The sequence below is a fragment of the Mustela nivalis genome (assembly GCF_964662115.1).
Source record: "Mustela nivalis genome assembly, chromosome: 2".
NCBI classification, from domain to species: domain Eukaryota; kingdom Metazoa; phylum Chordata; class Mammalia; order Carnivora; family Mustelidae; genus Mustela; species Mustela nivalis.
In genome coordinates, this window is record NC_139021.1 from 104,907,304 (window position 1) to 104,934,967 (window position 27,664).

The 27,664-nt window shown below is 46.4% G+C and overlaps 1 protein-coding gene across 3 annotated transcripts in view; it reads right to left on the reverse strand.

Annotated features, from left to right (window-relative positions):
- Positions 1-27,664, reverse strand: part of ACTN2 (actinin alpha 2) — a 65,565-nt gene that overhangs the window by 13,196 nt on the left and 24,705 nt on the right. Inside the window, exons 2-12 of one of the 3 annotated variants that reach the window (XM_082720845.1) lie at positions 26,601-26,715; positions 25,574-25,693; positions 24,681-24,767; positions 19,515-19,602; positions 17,918-17,996; positions 14,840-14,921; positions 11,562-11,647; positions 8,826-8,918; positions 6,834-7,064; positions 3,759-3,906; positions 2,031-2,181 (exon numbers count right to left, since the gene is read on the reverse strand). In XM_082720845.1, the coding sequence (XP_082576971.1) occupies positions 2,031-2,181; positions 3,759-3,906; positions 6,834-7,064; positions 8,826-8,918; positions 11,562-11,647; positions 14,840-14,921; positions 17,918-17,996; positions 19,515-19,602; positions 24,681-24,767; positions 25,574-25,693; positions 26,601-26,715 (1,280 nt within the window). Of the gene's footprint in view, positions 1-2,030; positions 2,182-3,752; positions 3,907-6,833; positions 7,065-8,825; positions 8,919-10,314; positions 10,401-11,561; positions 11,648-14,839; positions 14,922-17,917; positions 17,997-19,514; positions 19,603-24,680; positions 24,768-25,573; positions 25,694-26,600; positions 26,716-27,664 lie in introns of those variants that run through there. The other 2 variants (XM_082720844.1, XM_082720846.1) reach the window with 2 other exon arrangements.

Here is a 27,664-nt window from a genome sequence, read left to right on the forward strand (position 1 = left end):
TAAATAATACTAACTTCTCAGGTCCTAAATGTTATTGCTTCTGCTACTGAACAAAGGATGCACTCTGTGGTCATGAGCTGAGGGTTTGTGCAGAGGGTAAAGCCTGTCCAGCTTACAAGCAGCTTTCCATGTGCACAGAACCCTTCATGTGACTGAGCCGCTGTTAGCTTCTTAAGCTCCTTGGTATAACACCCCCCACCCCCTGAAACAAAACATACCAACAACTCAAGCAGTCTTGAATACAAAGTGAAAAGGCTATGGCTCTTCAAAATGCAAATATCATGGAGAATAAAGACTTCAAGGATTAAAAACCACCAATAAAATCTTAAAAAAAAAAAAATGGGTGCCTGGGTGGCTCAGTGGGTTAAGCCTCTGCCTTTGGCTCAGGTCATGATCCCAGGGTCCTAGGATCGAGCCCATCAGGCTCTCTGCTCAGCAGGGAGCCTACTTCCCCCTTTCTCTCTGCCTGCCTCTCTGCCTACTTGTGACCGCTCTCTGTCAAATAAATACATAAAATCTTAAAAAAAAAAAAAAAAAGAATAAAAGCCACCACCTGGGGTCCTTCTATGGACCCACAATGGAGACCACAACCCTCCCTTCCCCATCATTGCCTTTAGGGGGTACATCCATTTCTCATTTCTCTAATTCATACAAAGTTTACACAGAGAGTTCTAAAAATAGCTGCTCTCAAGGAGTGAAGGTTTGTGGAACTGGGCATACTGGGTTTTCCGCACTTGGCAAGCCGCACGAGCACTGTGATTTATTTTTTTATTATTTTATTATTTTGTAAAAAAAACAAGGAAGGAATACATTGAGATGAACACAGATTTAAGTTTTGTATGTGGTGGCTCTTTGGATGGTGCGAAGAACAGACACCGGATATTCCAGGAAGATACCACAAAACTACTCCTTAAATTTTACGGACAACACTTAAAGCCATTCCGAACTATTCACTGGTTATAGAGCATTAAATAGCTTGAGTTTAGTTTATCCCTTACTTTAATTGCAGCTGCTAACAAGCAGTCACACCCCCAACATTCAAGAAGCATGCTCTTGTAAAGACCACAAATCTGGGGTACAAATTGGATTATGAAGATCACAAATGATTAAGGGTTTATTTACCAAGGCTAATATTTACCAAGACTAAAAAAAGAATAGGATAGTCTTAAAAGAGGCCGTATCTGTTAGTCCATGAGTTTGCTCTACCCAAAAGTGAGCAACGTGGAAGTCTGAAAATCTAACATAGGAAAGTAAATGTTTGTGTTTCTAAAAATTATTCTGGGACAGTAATCCTTATGTGATTTCAGGCTCCGAAACTTCTGCAGGTATATCTGTGATTACAATGACAGGGAAGGGAGTTGGGAATGAAATCGGTACTTATCCAAAGGGGGCAAGGGTCTCGAAAAAAGGCTTCGAGAAACTGCAGGGAGGTGTCTCCCCGGATGTGGGTCAGAGCCAGAGGGTGTACCCGTGACAAGTGGGCCCTGAGAATGCCCCCTGGGGCTTACACCAGCCTGGACTCTATCCATGCTGTTCCCTCCCATAAAACAGAGAGCATGCAAAAGAAACTGCACGTATCAGATGACACAGAAAAAGCAGGGCTGTGGTATGCCCTCCTGGGAGGTAAGGCAGGCATATCTGTTTGGTGTGTGGATGTTCTGTACCCCGACCTGGGAGAGGTAGCCTTTCCAAGCTGGACCCCAGCCCTCCATGCTCATTTCTAACCCTCTTGGAAGCAAGCTGCCTGGGGTGGGGCTGGGGCGTGCTGGTGGATGGGAGGGCCCCGGGGAATTCTAGCCCATCCAGAGAAGTAAAGCTGACGTCTGTCTGTTGAGCTGCTTAGAAATACAGAGGCCTCCAGCTTGGTTCTTCCTAAACTGAGTACAGGCCAGCCTTGCCCTGCCTAGAAATGCTCTGGGGAAGCTCTCCAGGGGAATCCTTGCACTGTATCCATGGTCTGGGGGCTTGTCGGGTAGAGCCAGGCAGCCACAGGCGAGCAACAGCGCCTGTGGACAGCAGACAGCACCTACTTGAGCTCCTGCGCGATGGCTGCTATCTGCTCCACCCGGTCCTGGTGGGCGGCCAGGTCGCTCTCGAAGGCCTCATGTTTCCGCAGCAGGGCCCGGACCTCGGTGAGAGACGCCGACTCGTAGTCCTTCTGCAGCAAGATCTGCTCTTTGCCTGCAAGGGTTGCAGAAGGGAGTATGAATATTCTGATGTCCCACATCAGCTTCCTGGCACCTGCAAAGTTCTTGCTGATGCTTCTGATTCCCAAGAACCAAGAGAAGGGGAAAAGACACAGTGGCACAGGTGTCATGGGTTTCCAGGCTCTAACTATGCTAACATTGCCCAAGTCCCTCTGTGTTCTAAAAGCTCGTGTCTACACATGGCCGGGGGGAGGGGAGAAGTACATTGAGTCCAGGCTAAATAACAGATTTGCACTCCTCATAATCCCAAGTAATAAGTACCTGATTTTCCAGTGTGATGCTTAGTTAAGTTAGTAATTATTAGTTCACAAGAATTACCTGGGATAGTTAGACAAGACACTTGGACTCTCCTAGGCTGCCCTCAGTTCAACCTTGACTCCAAATATCTTTTTTCTGGAAAGTATTTTCTGTGGTTAAATATAGCCTGTGGTTTCTTTCCTGACCATACTAGAAGTTTCTCTCTCTGAACCTCCACCTATTTCCCCACAAATATTTCTGAATCAAGCAACTGCTATGATTATAAATGGACTCACATTTCTTCCTGGTTGATGACCTTTCAGAATTTAATTTTATGAAGCTGGAAATGGAAAGCAAGTGTTCGTACATTTAACAACAACACAGAGCACTTCCTGTGTGCCAGATATGGATTTAAGTGCTTTATACTGTGAACTCATTACATCCTCATGCAAAGCCTATGTGAGAGGTGTTCCTGGTGTCCCCCTTTGAAGAGGACACTGGGGCACTGACACATGAGGAGCTCATACAAAATTCTTAGCTGGGAAGTGTCAGAGCTGGACCTCCAACCTGCGTGGCTGCAGACCCGTGCCTCTTGCCCTCTCACTGGACAATATCGACGATCAAACACCACCAAAGCAAAAAGGAACCAAAGGATGAGGGGAACCTCCCTGACCTTCCTCAAAACAGATGATGTGGTGGGGAGAATGTTATGTTCCTCTACCTCAGCAAAGAGCAGGCAGGCAAAAAAATAAAAAATAAAAATATAGATACAGGATCATAGTATCATAGCTTTGGAAAGAGATATGTTTGCATATCTGAGAGAAATAGATAAACCTGAGTGAAATAAGGCGGCTAAGACTGTAGAAAACGATCCCTTGCATTCCTCCTTCCAAGCAGATTTTCTACATGGGAAATTCTGTTGCTTTGTGGCGTTTAACATTAAACATTCTAGTGGCAGAACCTAGCCTCTGGGCCTGGGCTGTTTGACCGACAGGGAATAAACAGATACTTGCGGATCGAAGGGAACAAGAGTGGGGAAAGACAGGGGGAGGCCAGGACTTATGTAAGTAAGTGTGGGAAGAATGCGTTTCGGGTGCCGTTTTGTGAAAAAGCACATTATCTGCTCCACTGGAAAAGAAGTCTCCCCACCCACCTCCTGAAGACATTTAGGACTGGGACTGCAGCGTGGAGAGGGGCAGGGACACCTGTGCCCACAGGTTCACTGATGGGGGTGTGTGGAGGCTGCACACTGTGGCTCTGTCCACAGCTCAGCCTTGATGTTCTCGGAACCCAACCCCAGGCCAGCACACTTGCCGTAAGCCCACGTTTCGTGCGTGGACGCCTTCTGCCTGAACTTCTCCGCCAGGTGCTCCACACGCTCCAGCCTCCGAATCTCATTCAGCAGCCACTCCTCGTAGCCCTTCTCTGCCTGCTCCAGCCTCTGCCAGGCGCCGGCAATGTCCTGGGGGCGTTCAAGCACACGCAAAAGCAGGTTTGTTACCTCCGGCCTCCCGCTTTTCTAAAAATCCCCTTTGCCAGGAGTCTGACAGGTTTTCTTTTGTGTTTTCATCTCCTTGCTTTCCCCTCACCCTGCCCCCAAATAACCACTCCACTGTTTTGGCTCTGGAAGGTCTTACTTAGCAGGGAGGACATTAGGGGAAGGAAGGGAAAACTGAATGGGAAGAAATCAGAGGGGGAGACAAACCACGAGAGACTATGGAAATGTGGGAAACAATCTGAGGGTTTCAGAGGGGAGGGGGATGGGGGGACAGGGTAGCCCAGCGATGGGTATTAAGGAGGCACATTTTGCATGGAGCACTGGGTGTTCTATGCAAACAATGAATCATAGAGCACTCCATCAAAAGCTAACAATGTACTGTATGGTGACTAACATAACATAATTTAAAAAAAAAAAAACAGGAAAAAATAATATTAAATCTGCTCTCCATATACCCTAATACATTTCTTTAAAAAAGAAAAGAAAGGTCTAACTTATTGCCAGGGCCTTTTTAAAACTAATATGGTTTTTCTCATCAGTCAATAAATGCCTGATACTTCTCCAGATGTGCACAAAGGCTTAGAGGCTTTAATTTTTTAAAGATGACACCTCTAAGTGACTCAATTCAAATCAACCATCCAACCAGCCTGCCATCAACAACCAATTCCTGGATGACAGCAAGAGACTTTTATAGAAGAATAGATGATACCTTTAAGATTCCCTGCCCCTGAGAGCTTGCACGAATTGCGGGGGAGAAAAGAAACAAGGTCAGTTGACTTTGAACAACACAGGGGTTAGGAGCGCCAACCTCCCACACAGATCAAAGTCAGTGTACAAACTTTGACTCCCCCAAAACTTAACTACTAACAGCCCACTGTTGACCAGAGGCCTCACCGGTAATGTAGACAGTTAACTAACACATATGCTGTATGTCCTATGTGTTATATACCGTATTCTTATTCTAAACAAAATGCGATCAAAAAAATCAAAAGGAAAATACGCTTATAGCACTGTCCTGTATTTACTGAAGAAAGTCCACATGTAAGTGGACCTGTGCAGGTCAAATTCGTGTTGTTTGAGGGTCAACTGTAATGAAACAAGGTCACCACAGACAGTGGTTGGCTGTGAGGTAAAGACAAAACAGGGTCAGGTGAGGCTAGGAGCCCCGCGGGGGGGGGGGGGGGTTCCTTCAGGTAGGTCACTTGGAGAAGACACATCTGAGCCAAGTTACCTCAGTGACACAAAAACCCAGTTACATGAGGAGGCGGGAGTGAGCGCTAAGGCCTGAGGGGGGCTGGCCCCGTGGGTGGGGAGCAGGACCCCAGGCAGGTGAGGCCACGTGGGGGTGAGGACGCAGCAGCAGAGACCATCTGCAGGGGACAGAGGGGGTCAGATCACACGGGATCCTCTAGGCCGGGTTCATGAATCTGGATCTTAGTCTAAATACTCTGGAAAGTCATGAGAGGGTTTTGAGAAGGGGAGACACACTGTGGTTTTTGTTTTAAAAAGAGCCCAGCTTGGGGCGCCTGGGTGGCTCAGTGGGTTAAAGGCTCTGCCTTCGGCTCAGGTCATGATCTCAGGGTTCTGGGATCAAGCCCCACGTCGGGCTCTCTGCTCAGCAGGGAGCCTGCTTCCTCCTCTCTCTCTGCCTGCCTCTCTACTTGTGCTCTCTGTCTGTCAAATAAATAAATAAAATCTTTAAAAAAAAAAAAAAAAGAGCCCAGCTACTGCTGTGGAGAGAGGGAACTTTAGGGGCCAGGGAGGGGGACATGGTGGGGCCCAAGGGAAGAGGGAGAGAGGGAGGGAGGAAAGGAGGGAGAGAGAGGGGGTGGCTCAGCAGACAGCGACGCGTGCAGGTAGACAGCAGGGCTCAGAGTGAAGACAGAAGCTGGATGCAGAGCCACCAGGACCGCTGAGGCACCGCAGGCAAGAAGGTGATGGAAAGGAAGAATGTGGATACTACCTGGGCTTGGGGCGTCCGTAACTTGGGCGTGGCAATGCCATTTGCTAAGACAAGCATGCCACAGTGGGGCTCAGGGACAGGTAGGGTCTGAAAGGCTCCGAGACGTCCCTGAGGCTACGCGAACCTGGGACTCGGGCAGAAGTCGGAGCTGGAGACGCAGGGCTGGGGAGGCACTGGCCTGGGGGAGATCCCCTGGGAGTACGGGGTGCAGAAGAGGGTCGGCACCACACTTGGGAGAGGTCCTCCAACACACTGGGGTGGGGGTGGGCAGCAGAGGGAAGGAGTCCGTGGGGTCGCAAGAAAACGGCATGGTCGAGAGTAGAAAGAGTTTCTAGCAAACAGCATCGTTAACGGAGTTCAAGCAGCAGAGAATATGGAAATGAAAGTGACAGCCAAAATGCCACCACACACACACCCCTCCCCCAGAGCCAAACAGGAACGGTCTCCAGAGGGGACAAGCCAGGCCGCAGGGTGAAGAGTACAAGGAATAAAGGAGCAGTGAGCAGCTGGCAAGGGCTGCCACCGGGACTCCTTCTGGATGTTCCGCTGCGAAGGGCAGCCGAGGGCCAGGACCACACACTGCAAGCAGGCAGACAAGGTGGCAAGGTTTGCGCAAGTGAGCCTGGAGAGAAGGGGAGCCTGCCTTGCGGGGAGGGAGACCCCTGTCACACCAGGCCCTGCACAGGTGACTGGTAAGAGAGGGCACATGATGACAGTTGCGGGAGGGCAGAGGAGGTGGTAAGGGCCACTCTTGGCAGGGCACCACACCAGGAGCAGCTGGTGGGGAGAAAACATCCCAACTGATGTGCTAACGGGGCCCTCATCCTATCCATGCGCTGGAAGGAGCTGGAGAAGTCAGTGTGGACTTCTGGGCGGCCCGTCAGGGAAGAGGCTTTGGAAACCGTCGGGCCTGGGGGCGGGCACTCACCGACACCATCTTGCCCTCGGAGGGCATGAAGGCGGGCCGGTTGCTGATCCGCAGCTTGGTCTGCAGCGTGTTGAAGTTGATCTCCAGCTGGCACTTCTCCTGCACCTTGGGTGGCTTGTGCTTGCGCCGATAGTCCCGGAAGTCCTCCAGCTTCTTCTGCATGGCCTGCATGGTCTTCTCCGGGGTCCGGTTCTCCAGCCAGGGGATCGTGCGGCGGATCCACTCCAACAGCTGCCCCCAAAAGACATAAATGCCGCTGAAGAGGCCAGCAACCCGTCCCCCCACCCCCAGGTGAAAAACAGAAGCACCCGACAGTTGGAATGGATGCCACCTAACATTCCTAAGATGACAGAGTATGAATAGAATACTCTGGACTGAGGGAAGAGGATAAAAAGGCATCTCTATGCACATGTGCTAGGGCATGAATGAAAATTTCCGTGTCCCCTGGACCCCACCCCACGGCCACTGGTGAGCACCCCCACGGTCCCACACATAGGTCGAAAACTGAAAGGCAGCACGAGTCATGTTCCACAAGAATGTGACAGTTACAGGAAACTCGGGGACCAGACATTAGCAAACAAATGCCGGATGGAGCTTTCAGATGAAAAACAAAAACCTGACATGAGATGGAAACTCAGCAAAGAATCGGGTTTAACTGAAAATGTAATTATATTTCAAATAAGCTCAAATCTCATGAGTCTACTGACCGGGAAGCTGTATTGCAAATCTGGGACTGACTCAATGCCAAAGTATATTTGAATTTATCATCTAGCTTTTGAGGAAATCCACGTGACAGAATTGAAAACAGTAGTGAATTCCTAAGAATGTAGTATATATGCTCCCTTGTCTCAAATCACGGTCACATTGAAAAGCCACTAAAAATGGACACTCATGATTACTTGGAAAATTAGAGCACTTAAGAATAAAAATTCACTAAAATGGTGATACGCCCAGAGTCGAAGGGTTTGAGGAGGATAAATGAAGGACCAGGGAAGAAAAGGAAGGACAGAAGTACTAGGCGTCTGTCCTTTGGTCCTGGTTGTGCTTCTATCAGGATGTTGGTCCCTGGGTTAAACTATGCTGCCAAATTGAATTTTCCCACAGCAGGGGTATGAAAACATAAACTCAATATCATCAGATTGGATTACTAATAACCAGTCCTTTGGAAGATTTATTCCAAGTATCCTGACGCTTTTCCCAGGACAGACCAAATATCAGCTGAACCGAGTCAGAGCAAAGACCATTTGGTCACTGACATGTGTCACTGAAACTGAATTCAGCCCAGAGAGGGTGTGGCTGTGCCCTTCACTCAGCCCAGCCCTTGTACTGGGGAAGCAACGCAGCAGCAGTGACGAGACTGCTTGGTTGCTTTTTAGGCTCTAATCAGAACAAAAAGAAGAGCAACGTGAAAAGCGCTCTTTTAACCAAGAATCTGGCTGAAGAGCTGCGGAAGGCATCATGGACATTTGTGCTCAAACGCGTTGGACAGGGAGCTCTGTCTTCCCCACATTTCCCTCTAGACATTCATAAGACACGCACTCAAGACTGAGTCATGTCTCCCAATGGGCTGGACCAGTTCCCAGGACGCTTAGCTGCAGCATGGAGCAGGGCTTCTGAGGAATGGAGGGCACACGCTAGGTGAGGTCAGTAACCAATGAAGCAGGAGAAAAAAAAAAAAGTAATGCGGTGTCCCCTGGGGGCGCCTGACCCTGGAGGTGCAGAGCAGAGTGTGGAATCACATCCCACGTCTGCAAACATGCAAACTACCTCTACGCTTTGGGGCGGTTGGGGAGCCCATCACGATGACTTTTGTGCCAATCAGTATGTTGCTACGAGACAGGCAAGCTCTGAGATCAACTGTGTTTTCCCACTTTGATTCTGTCCGAGATGAAAAATGCAAAGAAAGAAAACACTGACAGCCAGTGTGTCCCCCTCCGTGCCTCTCCCTCTGGGTGGGAATGGACAGGACTGCCGGGCACCCACTTCCTTTACCTCACTCGCTAGCCTCTCATATTCTTCCATCAGCCTCTCATTCTCTTGATTCACAGCAAGAACCTTACATATCCTGTTAGCCGCTGTCTCAGCCTGTAAAACACAATAGGTGAACAGGACAGCTCTGTGGACAGGGACGTGCATGCACAAAATGGAACGTGGTGGGGCAGGAGAGGAGACGAGGAGATGGCGTGCTGATTCAAGGTTAGGGTGGAGGAAGACTGAGGGTATGGCTGTTGAACACTAGGAGTCATTTCACACCTTTTTTACACAGACTTACACGGCAGGCTGAATGTACTGTGGGGAATAATGGGGAGATACCATTAGTCTAAAACACAAGCTTCGTAAAACATCAAGCAAGTTAGTGACAGAAATAAACAGGTCAAGGAAGCCAAAATCCCCCGTCCCTGAATGTCCACCTGAGCATTCTACTGACCTTGTGACTATGGGGTCAGAACTCTCTAGAGAACTTTGGAAATCAAAGCAAAAAAAAAAACAAAAAACAACAAACAAAAACAAACGAACCAAAAAACGGTCCTGAATATATCTTGTCACTGCACCGAGTTCGCTGAAGCCCTCTTGTCTTGAAATGAATACATAGAACTTGCTAGAAGGGATCCTTCCACAGAGCTAAACTTGCTTTAAGATTGTATACAGAATTCTCAGTCGTCATTTTGTGGAGGGGAACTTGGGCCAGAAGTGGCAAAGTGCCCTGAACCACGACCCCATGATGAATTAAGAAGAGCAAACAGCTCCTCCTGGCCCCCAGCCCGTCTCAAAGCCTGGCCTCTAAAGCCCCAATTGCAGTTAGTGTCATTTGCTGGTGACAGGCATAGAGGAATCACAGAAATGACACATCCTGTGTCTTCCCCCCACCCCTGCCAGTCCATCTGTTTTCTCCAAGTAGATTATGTGAAGGGGCAAGAGACAGTTGAGTAAGGAGAAAGCTGAGGGCCATTTGCCCACAACGTGTGTCTTAAGAAATGTGAATTTTTCTGAGATTTTAACATCGTTATCCTTTCACTGTTTCCATTAAATTAAGATTAGTTTTGAAAGATGTTAGAACAAATCACTGAATGGTGAAGGCAGTTTCTAGGCAGAGTAGAACAAGGGGCCCTGAGAAGGCGCTCATCTGTCCTTGCCCAACCTCCCTGTCACTGTTCAATGACCGTGGTGCCATTTTCCAGGCATTTTTTTCCTAAAGCACCAGTGCTTTCCACAATTAACTAATGAAATCAAAGCAGTATCTTAGAAGGAAGGAAGGATTTAAACAGCAACAACAACAACACTTCAGGAACTGTCTAAAGTTAAAGTTGTTAAGAAACACAAAGGAGTCACAGTTTGGAACTGGGCGTATTAGGTCATCACAACACACTCAGGAAGATTCCTAGGTAAGATGTGAAGCGCACGGACACACACCCAGAAACGCACACGCACACACACGCACACACAGCTAAAACCGGTGCCCCGGGCGGCACGGGCTGAGTACCTGCTCCGCGCCCGCAAACGCGTGGTAGAAGCAGGAAACGTAAGTCATGATAGCTCTTTCATCGGGTTTGGGAGTGTTCACAATGTCTGAAGGGAGGGAAGAAATAACACAGAAAACAAACACACATACAGATGAAGAGCAGAAACCAGGGGGAACAGAGGGAAGAACAGACCGCTCTCCACCGATCCGTTTTCTGGGTGTGTCTGGGGCCCCCGGTCCTAAAGCTCGGGAGGGCTCTCGGGCCCAGGCGCGGTTTGTGAACACAAGGGCTTGAATGACTTGGGCCAGCAGGTTCTCTGGTTTGGTTTCTGTTTTGTTTTTTTGTTTTTTTTTAAATAATTGGTCTGAGGGCTTTCTGCATCCCCCACCCCATGATGAGCTTCTAAAAGTGCGGTCAAGGCACGAATACAGGGACTGCATGCTATGTATCCGGGCTCGTTATCATGTCCTAATGACTCGTGAGGCCCACGTCCACTTGTCTGTTGACTACATCAGGCCACCTGCCACCGGTGCTCTGGGCCACCCATGTCACCTTGCAAGATGCTGGGAACGCTGGCAGAGCCCCAGGGCCCCCTCTCTCCTGCCCCTTCCCCACCCCACCTTCCTAACTGTCTGCTCCGTGGCTTGGCTCCTGGGGGGCGGGGGGGGGACAAGAGTCACTGGAGAGGACGTGCTTTTTAACCCATTCTGTGCCTACTTACCTTGCCATTTACAGAAATCACCAAGGTAACAAAACCTCTAAAGAGAAGGACAGACACGGCTTGTACTTATTGTGACTCTTGCTACGGTCTGTAGTAGCTGCCGAAACCACCAACAGGAAGAGAAAACAGGACCGTGTGAACACGCAACCTTTCTCCTTCCACCTTGGTGACAACACTGTTTGCTGAATTGCTTTTTAACTTTAAACTCGGTTCGGTCACTGGATAAAACACAGTTAAAAAGAGACCTTGTACTTCCCTAAGGGCAAAACCTAGCCATCAGGTTTTCAGAGGGCATGCCCAGAAAGGATGTGGGGGTTGTGTCACGGCATGGAATCTTCTGGAAAACAAACATGAACGGCATACTACTGCATGGACAGAAAGTAAGATTCAAAGAAAACTAGACTAAAAAAGACAAATGACTGCCTCCTCAGAACCAGACAGGTCTCCTTACTCAGAGGAGAGGGGGAAAGAGAAAAACAATTGGAAAAAAAAAATCAAGACACAGAAGGTGAAGGGTGAGTGGTGATTCATGTTTTACATCCTCACCTTCTGTGCACCAGCAAAAGCATGATAGTAACAGGAAACATAAGTCATTATGGCTCTCTCATCAGGTCTGGCAGTATATACTAAATCTGTGTGGAGAAAAGAAGGTTAACTGCCCGGATGTTCTAGCACTCGCAGGCTTCGGCCAAGTGCTGCCTTGGAGAAGTCAAAGCAATGAATCTCCCCACCCCGCACCCCTCCCACACTCAGGCGATTAAAACTTTGGCTCCAGTCAAAGAAGTCAGACCTACAAAGTCACTACTCTCTGTGTCCTTCTGAGAACTGCCAAAGAGAAGGAGATGGTAGCGGAGAAGGTCCCTAAACGGGCAAGGAGGTCACATCCACGGCCAGAATCAGAGCTCCGGAAGCCCACGGGATGCACACGACAGGACATTCCCTGGGACTTTCTCCCGCTGCACACACAGAGGGGGTCAACAGAGATAACCTTCTGTGAGTCCACACTGAACCTACACACCCAGGAACTTAAGCCTGGTGCTCACCTCAAGGAAAGGTTTGTGGAGGAAAACAGAAACAACGTTCAGAATCTTTTAAAAGCACAGCAGATGGTTAAGAGGGGGACAACTTTCTACAGTGTTTACTACAGGTAACAGTTCACAGGAGAGTGGTCCAAGGAGCCAGTCAAAAATCCCCACTGAGGGTTCAGGCCCCAACACAATGACAGCAGGCGGGAAGGCAAGGTTGCGCCAGAAGGACAAGTGTTCTGATAGGAGGCAGCCAGCTCGTGATGTGGCCAAAGTAAGGCCATGCTAACACAACACTGCGGTGGTGATTAAGTCCCAAGGGCAGGGGAAGCGAGGATAAAGAGGGTCACACGTGGGGGGACCTGCTGGGTAGTCCTGTCACAGTAAGCCCCACACCCAAGTCCGTCAAGTTCATGACTGCCAGAAAATTCCTGTGAGAAATTACACAGAAAATAATATAGTATGTAAGCATTTTTCTGAACCATTTAAAAGGAATTAGACAAAAAAGGCACAAGGGAGGAGAAAATGAAGGAGTACCAGCACATCTCAACAGCCTGGAAGGAGTCACAGGATGGACACATGCCCAGAGCAGGACTCAGAGGCTAAGGAAAAAAATCAACCAAGACGCATGTCAGCAGGCCAGAGGAATAATGATGGTGACCCTGAACTCACCCTCAACCGCAGTGTATTAGGGAGGTATTAATTTACTAAATGTCTGTTTTCTCCTCTCTTTAGTATCCTAGCTATTAATTCGAGTGGATAAACTCTAGGTAGTTATTTACTCTATGGAAAGTTAAAAGGAGATGCCACACAAATGTAAACTTAGTTTAGGGAGGACAGACAGACATAAAGGAAAAGGAACTATTTATTCTCTGCTGCTTTCCCATTTTTTTCTTTAAAGATTTTATTCATTTATTTGACAGAGAGAGATCACAAGCAGGCAGAGAGGCAGACAGAGAGAGGAGGAAGCAGACTCCCTGCTGAGCATAGAGCCTGATGTGGGGCTCGATCCCAGGACCCTGGGATCATGACCTGAGTTAAAGGCAGAGGCTTAACCCACTGAGCCACCCAGGCGCCCCAAATCCTCCATTATTTTATTGACTCTCTCCCTTTATAGAGTTTTTGAAAACCATCAATCAATTCGGAGGAGTGTATTTAAGTGTTAATGCCCAATAATGGTGTTTGTTAAAATGGTTAAATTAATGAATGGGTAAAATCAGAATCCTACTTTGAAGGTCCCTGTTATGAGCTTCACTGTATCCCTCAAAAGGATATGTTGGGGTCCTAACCGCCACCCTGGTACCGGTGACCATGACCTCATTCGCAAGAAGGCCTTTGCAGACAGAATCAAGTTAAAAGGTCCTGCTGAGAGAGGAAGGATCCTTCATCTAACATCACTGATGTCCTTACAAGAAAAAAAGAAAGAGATGTAGAGACAGAGAGGGGGAGAACAAGGCCACCCAAAGCCAAGGAACACATGGGGCTTTCTGAAGCTGGAAGAGACAGGAAGGAACCTCCTCTACGGGCTCTGAATGAAGCATGGCCCTGCCAACAGCTTGGTTTCACACTTACAGCCTCCAGAATCATAAGAGAATAAATTCCTGTGTCTTTAAGCCAATGAGTTTATGATAATTTATAATACAATCACCAGCAATAAGGAGGAACAGAAGACTGACAATGGACGATAATCAAGTTCTTTGCTTTTCCCCAGTAATCCCAATTAGGGGAAGAAATGGACCGTGAGGGAATCATAGTATTAACCACAAATGCAGTAACCTAAGTTCCTTGACGGCAGGACCCTGCCTGGTACATCTCATTCCCTCCCAAGGTACCTAGCCAAGGGTCTCGCCCGCGGCAGGCACTCAGTCTATGTCTGCTGAGTGGTAAGTGACTCACGAACAAGAGAAATGAACAGATGGTCTCCACTATCTGTGCTTTCTACAGCGGTGTGCCACAGAGCGACCCACACGAGTCTGTCTCATACAGAGGGCACACAAGTTATTTGAAACCAGTCCCCAGCATGAGGGATGCCCAGCAGCAAAATGCTTAGATGTTCCCACAGATCTAACTAAACTAAATTTAATTCAGACCCAAAATGAAACATGGAAGTTTGAGAGGTATGCGGACGGCTGAACGCTCCGTATTCTGTTTCGATTCTCTACCTTCTGGTTGGAAGGAAGGATGTTTTCCCTTGTGGAGTCCTGAGCACTTCCCAAGAAGATTTATTTGCTAAGCTCGTCTCCATGTGGTAAGAAAAATAACAGTGTGTTGTTACAAAAATAAAAATCGTTTTTCTTTGCAGATCACAAACCCAAGCATTCCGTTTCTTTGCCAAAACTGAACTTTTTTACCAAATTCTTTTACTATAGTTTTGCTGGCATGGTTTTGAGCAGGATTTTTTTTTAAAAGATTTTATTTATTTATTTGACAGACAGAGATCACAAGTAGGCAGAGAGGCAGGTAGAGAGAGAGAGGGGGAAGCAGGCTTCCTGCTGAGCAGAGAGCCCGATGTGGGACTCGATCCCAGAACCCTGGGATCATGACCTGAGCCAAAGGCAGAGGTTTTAATCTACTGAGCCACCCAGGTGCCCCTTGAGCAGGATTTTTAAAAAGAATTCATGAACATGCTACAAATGAAATGCTCTTCACACTCCTGTGGCCAATGACAGAAATGTCTTCAGATTCCTAAGTACGTCAGATGTAATCTGGCTATGAAGTCTTATAAATCCCTACTCACAGCCATGGCACAACTAGGCCACAGACTTTCTGCAAGTCAATAAAACACAATTTTCCTCTCACCTTCAGCATCCAGCATTTTAGGAATATCCAGGTGCTTCTCTGCAATTTCCATGGCCAGGTTGATATTTCCTATTGGGTCATCCTGCATGAAAAACGCACAACCAGTGTTTGAAAGTATCTTTCGAATAGGAGTTACGAGTAATGTGTTTGACACACCTCATTTCTAGGAGGAAACCTTTCCATGCACATAACCATTACAGTGTAAGTAATTTCCCTTCTTATCTTTTTCCAATCATGTCAAATATTTAGAGAAACACCAAAAATGATATGAACCCCACACAGTGCATGCACACTTCAACTCACAAAATGTTTTAACAAAGCACATAATCATTCCAACAAAAGAAGCCCTATATCGTTAAAACTTCATTTTTCTTTTTTTTTTTTTAAAGATTTTATTTATTTATTTGACAGAGAGATCACAAGTAGGCAGAGAGGCAGGCAGAGAGAGAGAGAGAGAGGAGGAAGCAGGCTCCCCGCTGAGCAGAGAGCCCGACGTGGGACTCGATCCCAGGACCCTGAGATCATGACCTGAGCCGAAGGCAGTGGCCTAACCCACTGAGCCACCCAGGCGCCCCTTCTTTTTTCTTTTTTTAAAAGATTTTATTTATTTATCTAACAGAGAAAGAGAGATCACAAGTAGGCAGAGAGGCAGGCAGATGGAGAGGAGGAAGCAGGCTCCCTGCTGAGCAGAGAACCCAATGTGGGGCTCGATCCCAGGACCCTAAGATCATGACCTGAGCTGAAGGCAGGGGCTTACCCTCTGAGCCACCCAGGAACCCCTAAAAGAAGACCTATCATAATGCGAGCCTTACCTGCATAGTTTATGCATGTGTTTACAAAGCCAAATTGTTGAGTAAAATCTTCCCTTTTGTTTTAAATGTATAAGAAAAATTTCAGCCTTAAAAATAGATTGATTCTGACACTTTGTGAACACTATCTCATTTATACTGAGAGAGATAAAATGTGGCAGTGAAATATTTTCTTGGCTCAGCTACTGGCCATGTGACCTTGGGCAGATTGCTGAACTCCATACTTCGTTCATCCGTAAAGGTGGGATGATAACGGTACATACTTCATCAGTATGTTATATTTCACTGTGCACAGCGAAGATAGAAGGAATATGCATGTATATGTAACATACACAAAATAATATGTATATATAACATACACATTAGAACATGTACTAATATACATATTTAATATGTGTGATATACACATATGTCATATGCACATGAGTACATACATACATATATAACAATATATTTATTTATAACACAGCCTAATCGAGAGCTATGTAAATATTAACTGCTAGTGCTCATTACTATCATTTCTCACTCATCTTTGACAAGTCTGTTGACCATAGGTAATAAAAATCGATCATTCTAATGTGCTAACGAAACTAGTTCGATCTAGAACAATCCCTTCATTTTGCAAATGAGACAGAGACTCACTGAGAAAACAGACACCATCTTTGTGTTTGAAGCGTTTTAAAGTAAGTCCAGAATAAGAGAATATGGGCTTTGAAAAGTTGAGGATCTCCGGCAACCTTGTGTTCCGGAACTGTGGGATTCACCTTTCCCTACAAGTCAATTCTCCACGAGCTCCCCGGCAGTCACCGGAAGCCGGCCAGCAGATAGGCAAGGAGCAAGTAATAACAACGGAAAAGGGGGCCAAAGGGACCTCTTGCAATGACCATGCATAGCACACAGGGGAGGGCGGCATGCAGGGACGGATTCCACACCATGACACGGCCACTCAAGGGAGCAGCCCCCTGTGCACACCAGCAACCAGAAGGACCAGGGCCCTAACCACCACATGCGGCAACGTTTTCTGGGCAGGCAGTGCCTTTAGTCCTAAATCCTGAGAGCACAGACTGCCTGCCACAAGGTTTAGGAGGGGCATGGACTTCTTTCTTCCATCACAGATTACATTTTTAAACTACTTTTCTGAAGAAAGAGTTCTGAGAATATTTGAAACTTAAGTACACTAAAGCTTAAGCTTAAAGAGAAAATTCAAATGTAGCACTAAATTTTCTAAAGAGACCAAAACCAAAATTAATAACAAAACCCCTTTTCTTTAAAAAAAAAAAAAAAAAAGTTTTTAAGGGAGCCCGGGTGCCTCAGTGGCCTGAGTCTCTGCCTTCAACTCAGGTCATGATCTCAGGGTCCTGGGATCGAGTCCCACATCGGGCTCTCTGCTCAGCAGGGAGCCTGCTTCCCTCTCTCTCTCTCTGCCTGCCTCTCTGGGGCTTGAACTCAGAACCCCAAGATCAAAAGTCACATGCTCTTCAGACTGGGCCATCAGGCACCCTCAAACGCTCTTTTCTAAAACTACAACTGGGGCGCCTGGGTGGCTCAGTGGGTTAAGCCGCTGCCTTCGGCTCGGGTCATGATCTCGGGGTCCTGGGATTGAGTCCTGCGTCAGGCTCTCTGCTCTGCGGGGAGCCTGCTTCCTCCTCTCCCTCTCTCTGCCTGCCTGTCTGCCTGCTTGTGATCGCTGTCTGTCAAATAAATAAATAAATTCTTAAAAAAAAAATTAAAAAACATAAAACTACAACTAATATCTTCTCTCAATCGCAAGATAATGGTAAAATGTCCCTCATGTGAGAAGTAAGTTAAGCAGTTCTGAGTAAAAATGTCTGCATTTAAATCCTTCAGAAAAGGGTAAAGAGAATTTAAAAAGAAGGCTTTGAGTACTTGAACTTTTCTTTCCCCTCCCCCAGAGAAAGCCCATATATCTTCCCTTTTCATATTTACAATCTGGGAATGTAAAATCGCTAAGAAACATAAATAAAAACCTTCAGGGTAAATCAAGCCAAATTGACAAATGTATCTTAATTTGGGCCAAAAGGGTGACTTGGCTTTGGGTCTTGTCCCACCCTATTTAATATTAGTAATTAATTATTAATTAAAGTATTTTCCTGGCTGCCTTTCCCATCTGCACCACGTGCCAGGCGAGCTGGGAGACCCAGCTGGCGGTAAGCTGCGTGTTTGTGTGAGTTCAGTGCTGACGTGCTCACTTTCAGGGTGACATGCTGAGGGACAGAGAGGATGTGGCATGCCAGGCCCCCAGAATGACCTTGTTAAGCTTTGAGTAGTCAATGAGGTCAGGCCGATGTCTGTGGATGAGCGCACAGAGTCCAAGGCCATCCTTCCAGCTGCACCACGGTCAGGAAGAACAGGAACACATGTTAATGCGGAGAAAGCAGCAGCTTACGTCTTGGACAGACGTAATCCTCCAAGTGGTCCCTCCTGTCCTTCTGTCTGTCACACCCACCCTTTCCCTGAGACTCCTCCCTATCTGCTGGCCCAGTCCCGGCTCTGGGATGGGAGAACCAGCGACACCCTCTTCTCACCCTGCCCTCCTCCCTGGTCAGCACCCTCCTGTCCCCATCCCTCCTCCCCATCTCCCACAAGGACCCTCCTGAAGGGTCTGCCCAAAAACCACACACAAGGACATCTACCCTTAAATGTCCAGGACATACATCCCCCTCAAGATCCTTAGTACACCTGAAAGTCACTATGAGCTCCCAGGGACTCCTCTGTCTTCATAAAGTCCTTCACATGTTTTCAAAAAGGCAAAGACACGGGAGCACCCGAGGGACTCAGCAAGGAGGAACCCGCACTCCTGGTCTGTCTCCCCAGAGACGCTCACGCAAACTGTTCTCTAGACAACCCCCGATTTTGAGCTTGCCAGAGGCGACTAGAAGTTCACTGAGGGCTGGGAGTGGGAGTTCTGCTCCCCAAAAGGTCAGGGGAAGAAAGAAACTTCAGGGGGCTACAGAGCTGAAGTGATTGACCCAGTCTTGGGCAAAGGAGGAAAGGCGAGAAGGTCAATGAGTGGCAAGCGGACTTCCACACCTGCCTTCTCCTTTGGGGCTCCTCCTGTCCTCAAGACAGCGTGCTGTAGGGACAGAGAAGTCCTCTTTCCCACCTTTGCACACTGAAGGCCTGGCTCAGTGCCTGACACTTGGTAGATACTCTATGGTATTTGTCCACCAGGAGAACCTCCCCCATTTTCCCTTGCGGCTCCTGCTTGCCCTTCGTTTCCCTGATAATCCACAGTGGCTGAGGACCTATTCCTTTCTTGAGTAACCCACGAAACCGAGGGTGAAAATACAGCCCTTCTACTCTCAGAAGACGTGCGTGAGGAGGAACACTGGGGCAAGTGATAAAACCATGCTCTGAGATTAAATTTAGACGCCATTCATGCACGTTCCTGTCATTTTACAAATACAAGTTTCCTCCTCCTCTCGATCCCCAGCGTACAAACTTGGCCGAGGAAGTGGCTTTCTCTGCAGCCCAGAGAGAGGCGCTGGGGTATGGACAGTACGGCAGGGTGACACGCAGACTCTGCCTCGGTGTTGCTGCTGAGAAGCCACGCCTGCCGCCTCCCGACAGCAGCAGGTGAAGGTCACGGTGAGATGCATGCCCACAGCCCCCAAATAGCGAAGGCCCATTCAGGGGCTGAGCAGTACCATGCTGTTTTACCAGCCCCTCAAAGCCACTGGATGGGTTCCCCAGAGGGTTCTTAAGTATCAGAGATGCTACAGCCTTGGGTCCACGGCAGACGTAAAACGTGCCTCAGACAGGAGCTGGAAGATACTAGCAGACATAACCACGGCCCTCCCAGGACTCCAGGAGAATCTAAGAAGCCCAGTGCCTTCCTTGCTCACCTGGTGTGGAAGTTCTGAATGTTCACGTTTCTATAAGGAGCGGTTTTCCTTTGACACCAAAGCAGCAGACCTTCTTTGGCAGAGGTTTCTGTAATGACAGCCAAGAAACAGTGTCCACCTGTAAATACTCAGTACTTAAGGCACCCAACTCCCAGGCTTGATAAGAGACCTCCCGGGGCGGGGGTTGGAGACTACCAAATGCATCATCTCTTCTTGTGATCTCTGCTGGGACAGACTGCTGAGGACAGACTGCTGAGGACACCAAAGGGACTTGAAAAGGCCAGCACGGGGGCAACCACAAGCTACGACATCATAAACACAAAATCAGACAGCGGGGATACCGGCAAAGAATTGTTTTTAAGGTTTCGTTTAAAAACTTTCAAGTTTCTGGGGCACACCTGGGTGGCTCAGTGGGTTAAGCCTCTGCCTTCGGCTCGGATCATGATCTCAGGGTCCTGGGATCAAGCCCTGCATCAGGCTTTCTGCTCAGTGGGGGGCCTGCTTCCTCCTCTCTCTCTGCCTGCCTGTCTGCCTACTTGTGATCTCTGTCTGTCAAATAAATAAATACAATCTTTTTAAAAATAAATAAATTGATAATAAAAATTTTCAAGTTTCACTTAAAAATTACTATAATGCACTAGACTATGACTTCACTAACCTGTCATTTGATTCTTTTATCATCTTGGGTCAATGGGATGCACAGAGACCACCGAGTCTCAGATTTATTCCCTTACCCGCTGATTTGTATAATACCAAAAGTCTTTTATTAGTACGTTTCAGGTTTGGCCACTTGAGTTCTGATGAAGTAAAAACAATGGCAGGCCCCCCATGGTAGCACAAGGCAGGCCACTGAGGTCCCAGTTCTGAACCTCACATTCCCCAGCGGCCTTTCCTCCTCAGGCCGCTCTGCCCAGGACTGATGGAGGGAGAGGCGCTGGAGCCAGCCATTCCTGTGTGGGTGCAGCTCCTCTGAGAGCCAAGGCTGAAGGGCTCCCCATCAGACCCTTCTCCCGGCAGACCTCCCTTCCCTTCGCCAGCACGGGTGTTGACCAGGTGCCCTGGACGCCTCTCTCTTGGCCATTTCTGGTTCTTCATAGGCATTCCCCAAACCACCCCCCCCAAAAAATCTCTGGCATGTCTGTTCTGGACTGAATGTTTGTGTTCCCCCACCCTCAAATTCCTATGTATTTTTTTGAAAAATATTTTACTTATTTATTTATTTGAGAGAAAGAGAGAGAGAGGGAATGAGAGAGAAAGAGTATGAGGCGGGGAGGCTCAGAGGGAGAAGCAGACTCCCTGCTGAGCAGGGAGTCCAATGCAGGACTTGATCCCAGGACTCCAGGATCATGAACTGACCCACAGGAAGTTGCTTAACCAACTGAGCCACCTAGGCACACCCCCCTCCCCAAATTCCTATGTTAAAGCCCTGACCTTATTTAAAGATGGAGCCTTTGGGAGGCAATTAAGGTTAGATGAGATCATGAAGGTGGTGCTCCCAGGACGGGAGTAGAGCCCTTCTGAGAAGAGAGCTCTTCCTCTCCCTCTGCCATGAAGGATGTAGCAAGAAAGTGGCCATTTACAAGCCAAAATGAAGGTCTTTAGCCAAAACAGACCATGCTGGCAGCCTGATCTTGGATTTCCACCCTCTAGAACCATGAGAAAATAAATGTCTTTTGGTCAGGCCACCTGGTCTATGGTCTTCTGTTATGGCAGCTCAAGACTGCTAAGACTGTGTCTAATACCCTTCTGGCACCAGCTTCTTCTTGGAGGGCCCAAAATTACCTGCATCCAAACATCTCCTCAAAACTGTTTCCCCAAATCTAGGATTCTGCCTGTATTTAAGTGCTAACAATTTAGAAAATCCCTGTAAACATGTGGACTCTTAACTAACATTGGGCCCTGGCCTTCCATTTTATTAAGGACTTCAAGTTGATTTTTTTTTTCTGTAAAAAGTGTTCTATAATTATTTATCCTAATTGCCCATTCTCGTTCAGACTTTCCCATGACCCATAAACCAGCTGAAATAAACACACTCCCAAAATTTCACTTGCTAAAGGAATCACTTGAATCACTCCTATTCATGTCTCTTCTCCAGAAAATTTTATTAAGAAAAGCAACTGAACGTTCTAAGACTTTATTCAAATATTAACTGGTAAAAATGTTGAAAAATGGAAGTCCACACTGCCTGCCTTTGGGTCCCAACCGAGGTTACTAATAAGAAAAAGTACACTGGGGGGGCACCTGGGTGGCTCAGTGGGTTAAGCTGCTGCCTTCAGCTCGGGTCATGATCTCAGGGTCCTGGGATCAAGTCCCGCATCGGGCTCTCTGCTCAACGGGGAGCCTGCTTCTCTCTTTCTCTCTCTCTCTCTCTCTCTCTCTGCCTGCCTCTCCATCTACTTGTGATCTCTCTCTGTCAAATAAATAAATAAAATCTTTAAAAAATATATAAAAAAAAAGAAAAAGAAAAAGTACACTGGGGCATCTGAGTGGCTCATTCATTAAGCATATGCCTTCGGCTCAGGTTATGATCCCAGGGCCCTGGGTTCAAGCCCTGTATATGGCTCCCTGCTCAGCAGGAAGCCTGATTCTCCTCCTCCCACTCCTCCTGCTGTGTTCCCCCTCGCACTAGGTCTCTTTCTGTCAAATAAATAAAATATTTTTTAAAAAAGGAAAAAGTACATCAGGAGGAAATAATGTACTGTATTTTAGAAAGTTTAAGTGAAATTTAGGCTAGAAAGGCAAAGAGAGGTAAAGCAGATCAACAGAATCTCATAAAGTTTAAATCTGCCTAATTTCATGGAGTTTTACCTAATTTATGTCTGAATATGTCTGAACACTCTTATGCAATGAATGTCAACATTTTCTCCTTATTTCATTGGCTAGCCTAATCAAAAAGGACTCTCTCCCACCCCAACACCATTGTCAGGTTTTCCTAGCCAGGTCTATTATGTCCCTGGCAGCGGTATACCCCACTCCCAGCAAGGAGAGCTTAAATCTGAAACATGGCCTTTTGGCACATGCAGAATCGTTGATGTGAAAAGCACATTATAAGCAGGTACTGCCATTTATCATTCCGTCACAAAACATGAGAGATGCACCAAGCAAACCCCATCCACGTACAACGGGACCGCCCTCATTAGCAGGTGTGTTCATCTCTCATTTTATTTCCTGGAAGAAATCCATCATTCTTCCAAAGGACACTGGCTCCTCAAAGAATTCAATCATAATAACAATGACTTTTTGCACATGCTACACATCATGAAAACAAACTAAGATCATCTTTCCAGAAACCTCCAGAAATTAAGTGAGATTGTTGATAAATGACTCCAAAAAAGTGAAACAATAAAGAAAACAAAAATGTAAGTCAGCCAACTACCTCCTGAAAAACATCTACTTGGAAGAGATCTAGGGACTTTGCTAACCATATTCCTACTTTTGAATGTTTAACTTCTTAGTCTTTTGAAAAGCAGGTTAATATATCTTTTTATTGTGATAACTTCACAAAATACTGTGACATCTTATTTTGGACACATCAACAATCACTCTAGGGAAAATGAATAATGGATACCACTCATAGCTACATTTGAAATAGAAATCTAAATTAAACTATCACTAATTTGATATGTGTAACCCATCAGAAAAAACCCTGTAATAACCTCTGTAATATTTGTGGGAAAAGGATTCGCTAGACTAGCAAAAGCAACTATGTGAATAAGCTTTTTAAAAATAGTATTTTTTTAAGGTGAGCTCAGCTGTTTAAATATTTAAATTTGGAAGTACATGAAATTGGTAAAATTATTACAAATTACTGTTTTTTTAATAAAGCAAGAACTTAGAAGAAGCATCTTATTATTTTCACTGGAAAGAAATGAATGTATCTTTAAAAAAGCACATTGTAGGAAAGTTTTCAAATTCAGACTTTATAAATTCTGAGCCTGAATTATTGAGATTTTAATATCATTATATCTCACTTGGATTTTTATTTTTTTAATATGTTTTATTTATTTATATGCCAGAGAGAAAGAAAGAGACAGCAAGAGAAGGAACACAACAGGGGGAGTAGGAGCGTGAGAAGCAGGCTTCCAGCTGAGCAGGGAGCCCAAAGTGGGGCTGAATCCCTGGGATCATGACCCAGCTGAAGGCAGACGCCCACTGACTGAGCCACCCAGGTGCCCCACAGTTGGATTTTTAGATGACACAAATGGGGCTTCCATGCCAGAAGGGAGTAATCTAAGTGGTCAGAAATTCCTTAAGAGTAAATGCTGTAGACTTCATGCCATCTGGCGCAACAGTAAGTAAATCACTGGTTTTTGACATTTGATGGTTGAATAATAACTAAGATCACCTAAAAAGACCCGCATCAGAGGGTCCTCTGTCCTGGGCAGAACTACAAACAATGTCCCCACCCTCACCATTCAGGTTCCTGGGTACCTGTTGGGTGACAAAGGTACAAGAGGTTGACAATGGTTGGACGATCCAGACCACCTTTAAGTAGGTTCTGCAGCTACACATTTTGTGATTTGAGGGCTAAATAGGCAAAGTTCTAATTTTAAAAATGTCAATTTGACACTTTTCAACAGTGCTGAATTCATCAAAATATTTAGGAGTACAGTGGGCGAAAAAGACTAAAGATTTTCATCTTCTGTGGCAGTGCCAAGGACGATGGTTCTATTATAGTGATGGAACAGTTGTTAGGCCCAAAGATACAATAACAATGGAGATTTTGTTAACAGAAAGACAGAAAGCTGTAGAGACCGACACAGAGACAGAGAACAAAAGCAGGGACGGAGGGTGAATGAATGAACTCAGATTTCAACTGATTGATTTTTTGCAACTGCAAGTCCACAGAACTGTTAGAGTTGGGAACCTATGAATATAATAAGCAATTAAAAGCCCCCAAAATGCTCATTTTAAAAAGCGACTTCTGTTCTGAACATGTGCTCATCTTTTCCAAAATGATTCCACCCCCATGAATGAAACAGTATTGCTGGGGTCCTTCCCATACAAATATAAAACCTGTGAAAACCCAACTCCCGTATCTTCCATGAAATCATGGAAATGACTGTTCAATTTTACAAGGTCTTATTTAAATTCTACTTTAGAAATTCAATCTACGAATGACTCCGAGTATCCTAATACAATCAGATTTTCAGCCGCGTCTTTTACCTTCAACTGAAATATCCTGAATAGCAAAGCGAAGGATGATGGTCCAGATCATACCCAGCGTCATCTTCACGTTGCCATCCACAATTTCTTTAGGAAAGAAACAACAACAACAAATTCGCATAAAGGTGACATCATCAGTGCATACATTTTTCCTACAGCTTGTATGTTTCCCATAAGTTTTGACTTTAGAGCTATTGGGAAAAAAAAAAAAAATATATATATATATATATATATATATAATAGAAAGGCCAGTTCATGTTTTTATGTGTTGCAGTTATACAGTATTCATAACCAAATGTCTCTGGTTTAAATGAATTCTGAGTTAATAATAAGCATATATCTTGTAAATGCATAATCATTGAAAACAACCCGAGAGTTTCCAAAGCCCAAAGACTAGAGGGGCCAAGGTTCTGAGTAGTCAGTTTCAGAGAACCTGGGTTCATCTTCACCCTGATCCTTCAGGGCGCCCCAGGTGGGGCAAGGTCATGGTACTCAGCTGTAAAATAAACATAAGAAGCCAAGTCGTCTCAGTTCCTGCCGAACTTACTGGGGCTCCCAATCTCCCCAAGAAAGAAGAGATCACTTCCCTCCTACTAATTAGTTCTTCATAAGAGCCACGGGGAAGGTTAAGCTCTTTCCCATCCCAATAATCAGGCTGAAGAAGACAGCATTATATTTGACTCTATTCTTTACAAATAATCCTAGAGCCTGATCTGCCATTCATGCTACCTTTTCCTCTCATCTCTGTACCCCAGACCTTAGCACACAGCCTGACACCGTAAGGAGGCAAGCACCATAAGTGCCAGGAGGAATTGGCCCAGCGGCAGGCCGACCCACCTTCCACTGGGAAGTCAATGTGGCAAGCCGGGTCATTCCTATCACCCCTCATTTACCTTCAGCCCCGATGGACACCAGTTTCACGCCTTTGCTGGCTATGTAATCCAAGGCTTTGTTGACATTAGCAATTTTGTGGAACCGCATTTTTCCTCGGTCAGGTTTGGGCAGCCTTTCCCCTGTCGGATGAAGAAAGAATAGCGTAGACACAGAGAAAGTAACCCCTTGACACGGAATCGAGACACCAAAATTCAGAGTCCATGCTTCCTTAAATGGAAATAGGTATGTGACTGTTTCTGATGGGTCTCTGGTTTTTGTAAACCACAAACCAAAAAAACTTTTAAGACCAATGGACCAGAGCAGAGCCATATGCTTTTCAGATCTGCCTGGGAGAGTCCAGTTTGGTCTACTAGCCAAACTTACAAAGGAGTCTAGAGAAAAGCTGGTTGGTAGCCCAGGAGCCTCTGGAGTTGCTGACTATTAGAGGAAATTGGGAGAGCCTGGTCCAAATCACAGCACTGGCTGCCAGGGCTCAAGGCAGATACCCGATTATGAAGATATATGGATTGGGGCACACTCGCCACCGCCCTTCTAGTCCCACTTCTTCAAGGGTGATCCCATCTCTCATCCAAAGTCTAAACCAGCCAACTCAAATTCAGAGCAAAACATAACCCCTCTGGGATTTGAGCTCGTGTTTTCAGACTTATGGCAACATGTATCCTGGCTTTCTGCATGGAAGACCATGTCTGGGAGAGGCACCTGCTGGGCTTAGAGCAGAGAGAGGGCAGCACCATGGGGAGTCGCATAAATGTCATTTTTTTTCTTTTCTTATTCTGTTTCAAGGTGCGTGGTGCAAACATTATTTTAATAGGTCAATTTTAAACAGAATTTACTCCTTTTTCAGAGCAGAAAAATAACTCCAGGCAGATTGCTCTTCGGAAAGGTGTTCTCTGCCAATAATACTGTGTTCTGGCCCAGCCAGGTCAAAGGGCACATCTGAGGCAGTTGTTTCTAAATAGATGCGTATCCAGAGCCCACACACGGACGCGCGGGGTGTAGCAGGACACCTATACGTTCCAGACCAACCTGAGATGACTTCCAAAAGCAGCATGAGCTTAAGGCCATTCCTAAAGTCTTCCTCAATGTTCTCAATCTGGGTGCCGGCCTTCCTTAGGTGGGAATTACACCAGGCAGTGAAAGTCTGCAACGAGAACCAAGCACTGCTTGACACGGCCCCAGCCCCATCGGGGTAACCCTCCACCCCATGCGGCCAACACTCAACTTCTTGCACACTCGAGACTGGAGCTCCCGGGGCCTTCTAGGGCAAGCACACAGAATTTTATGGAAAGGATGACTCGAGGCCTATGGTAAGATTTTAGTAGTTTCCCCTTTAGGGACCAAAAAAAAAAAAAAAAATCATTTATTTGATATATCAGCCTGAGGGATTTATGCCTTCAGCTTAAAAAGGTACCATGTTCACACCTATGTCCTGACCTTTTGAAAACCTATTTCGTAGGAGATACGGACTAAATGAGAGCATGCTTACTCCCTGCACACAACAAAAATAACCTTGCTTGTAGAATGGATGAATAAAGAATGTTTAAATAATGTTCATAATGGCTTACTTCGGAGCGGAGGGTGGGCGGTATTGTGTCACAGAGAGGAGAGGAGAGGAGGGCCCCCAAACCACTCATTAGCTACATCTTAGTTTATCCTGAATGCGCAACAGTGTTAAGCTAGTAACTAAATCAATTAAACAAATTTGCAGTATAGTCAATCATTAAAAATAAGGATAATAATAACAGTAATAAGGACCTCCTCCTGGCATATGCCAGGCCCTGGTCTAGACCCCGGACTTCAAAGCAGTTAGATAGAGCCCAGCCATGGAAGGGCTCCCAGTCTGGTCATGTTAACAAATCATGAAGACAGTCTTCAGTGGAAAGGTGGGCTGTATATCAAGAGGCATCCAAAGTCCTTCTGTTTATTTTTCAAGCTGCTCTTAACTTGGTTTCCACTTGTGCACTATTTCCTGCCAAAACCATTTTAGAAGGGCTTGCGCAGCAGCTGCTGGCTAAGAATGCAAATGTCCCCTTGGGTTGCAACAGCTGTGGGGCTCCAGAACAAAGTGCCCAGCATGTTACTCTGTGCGG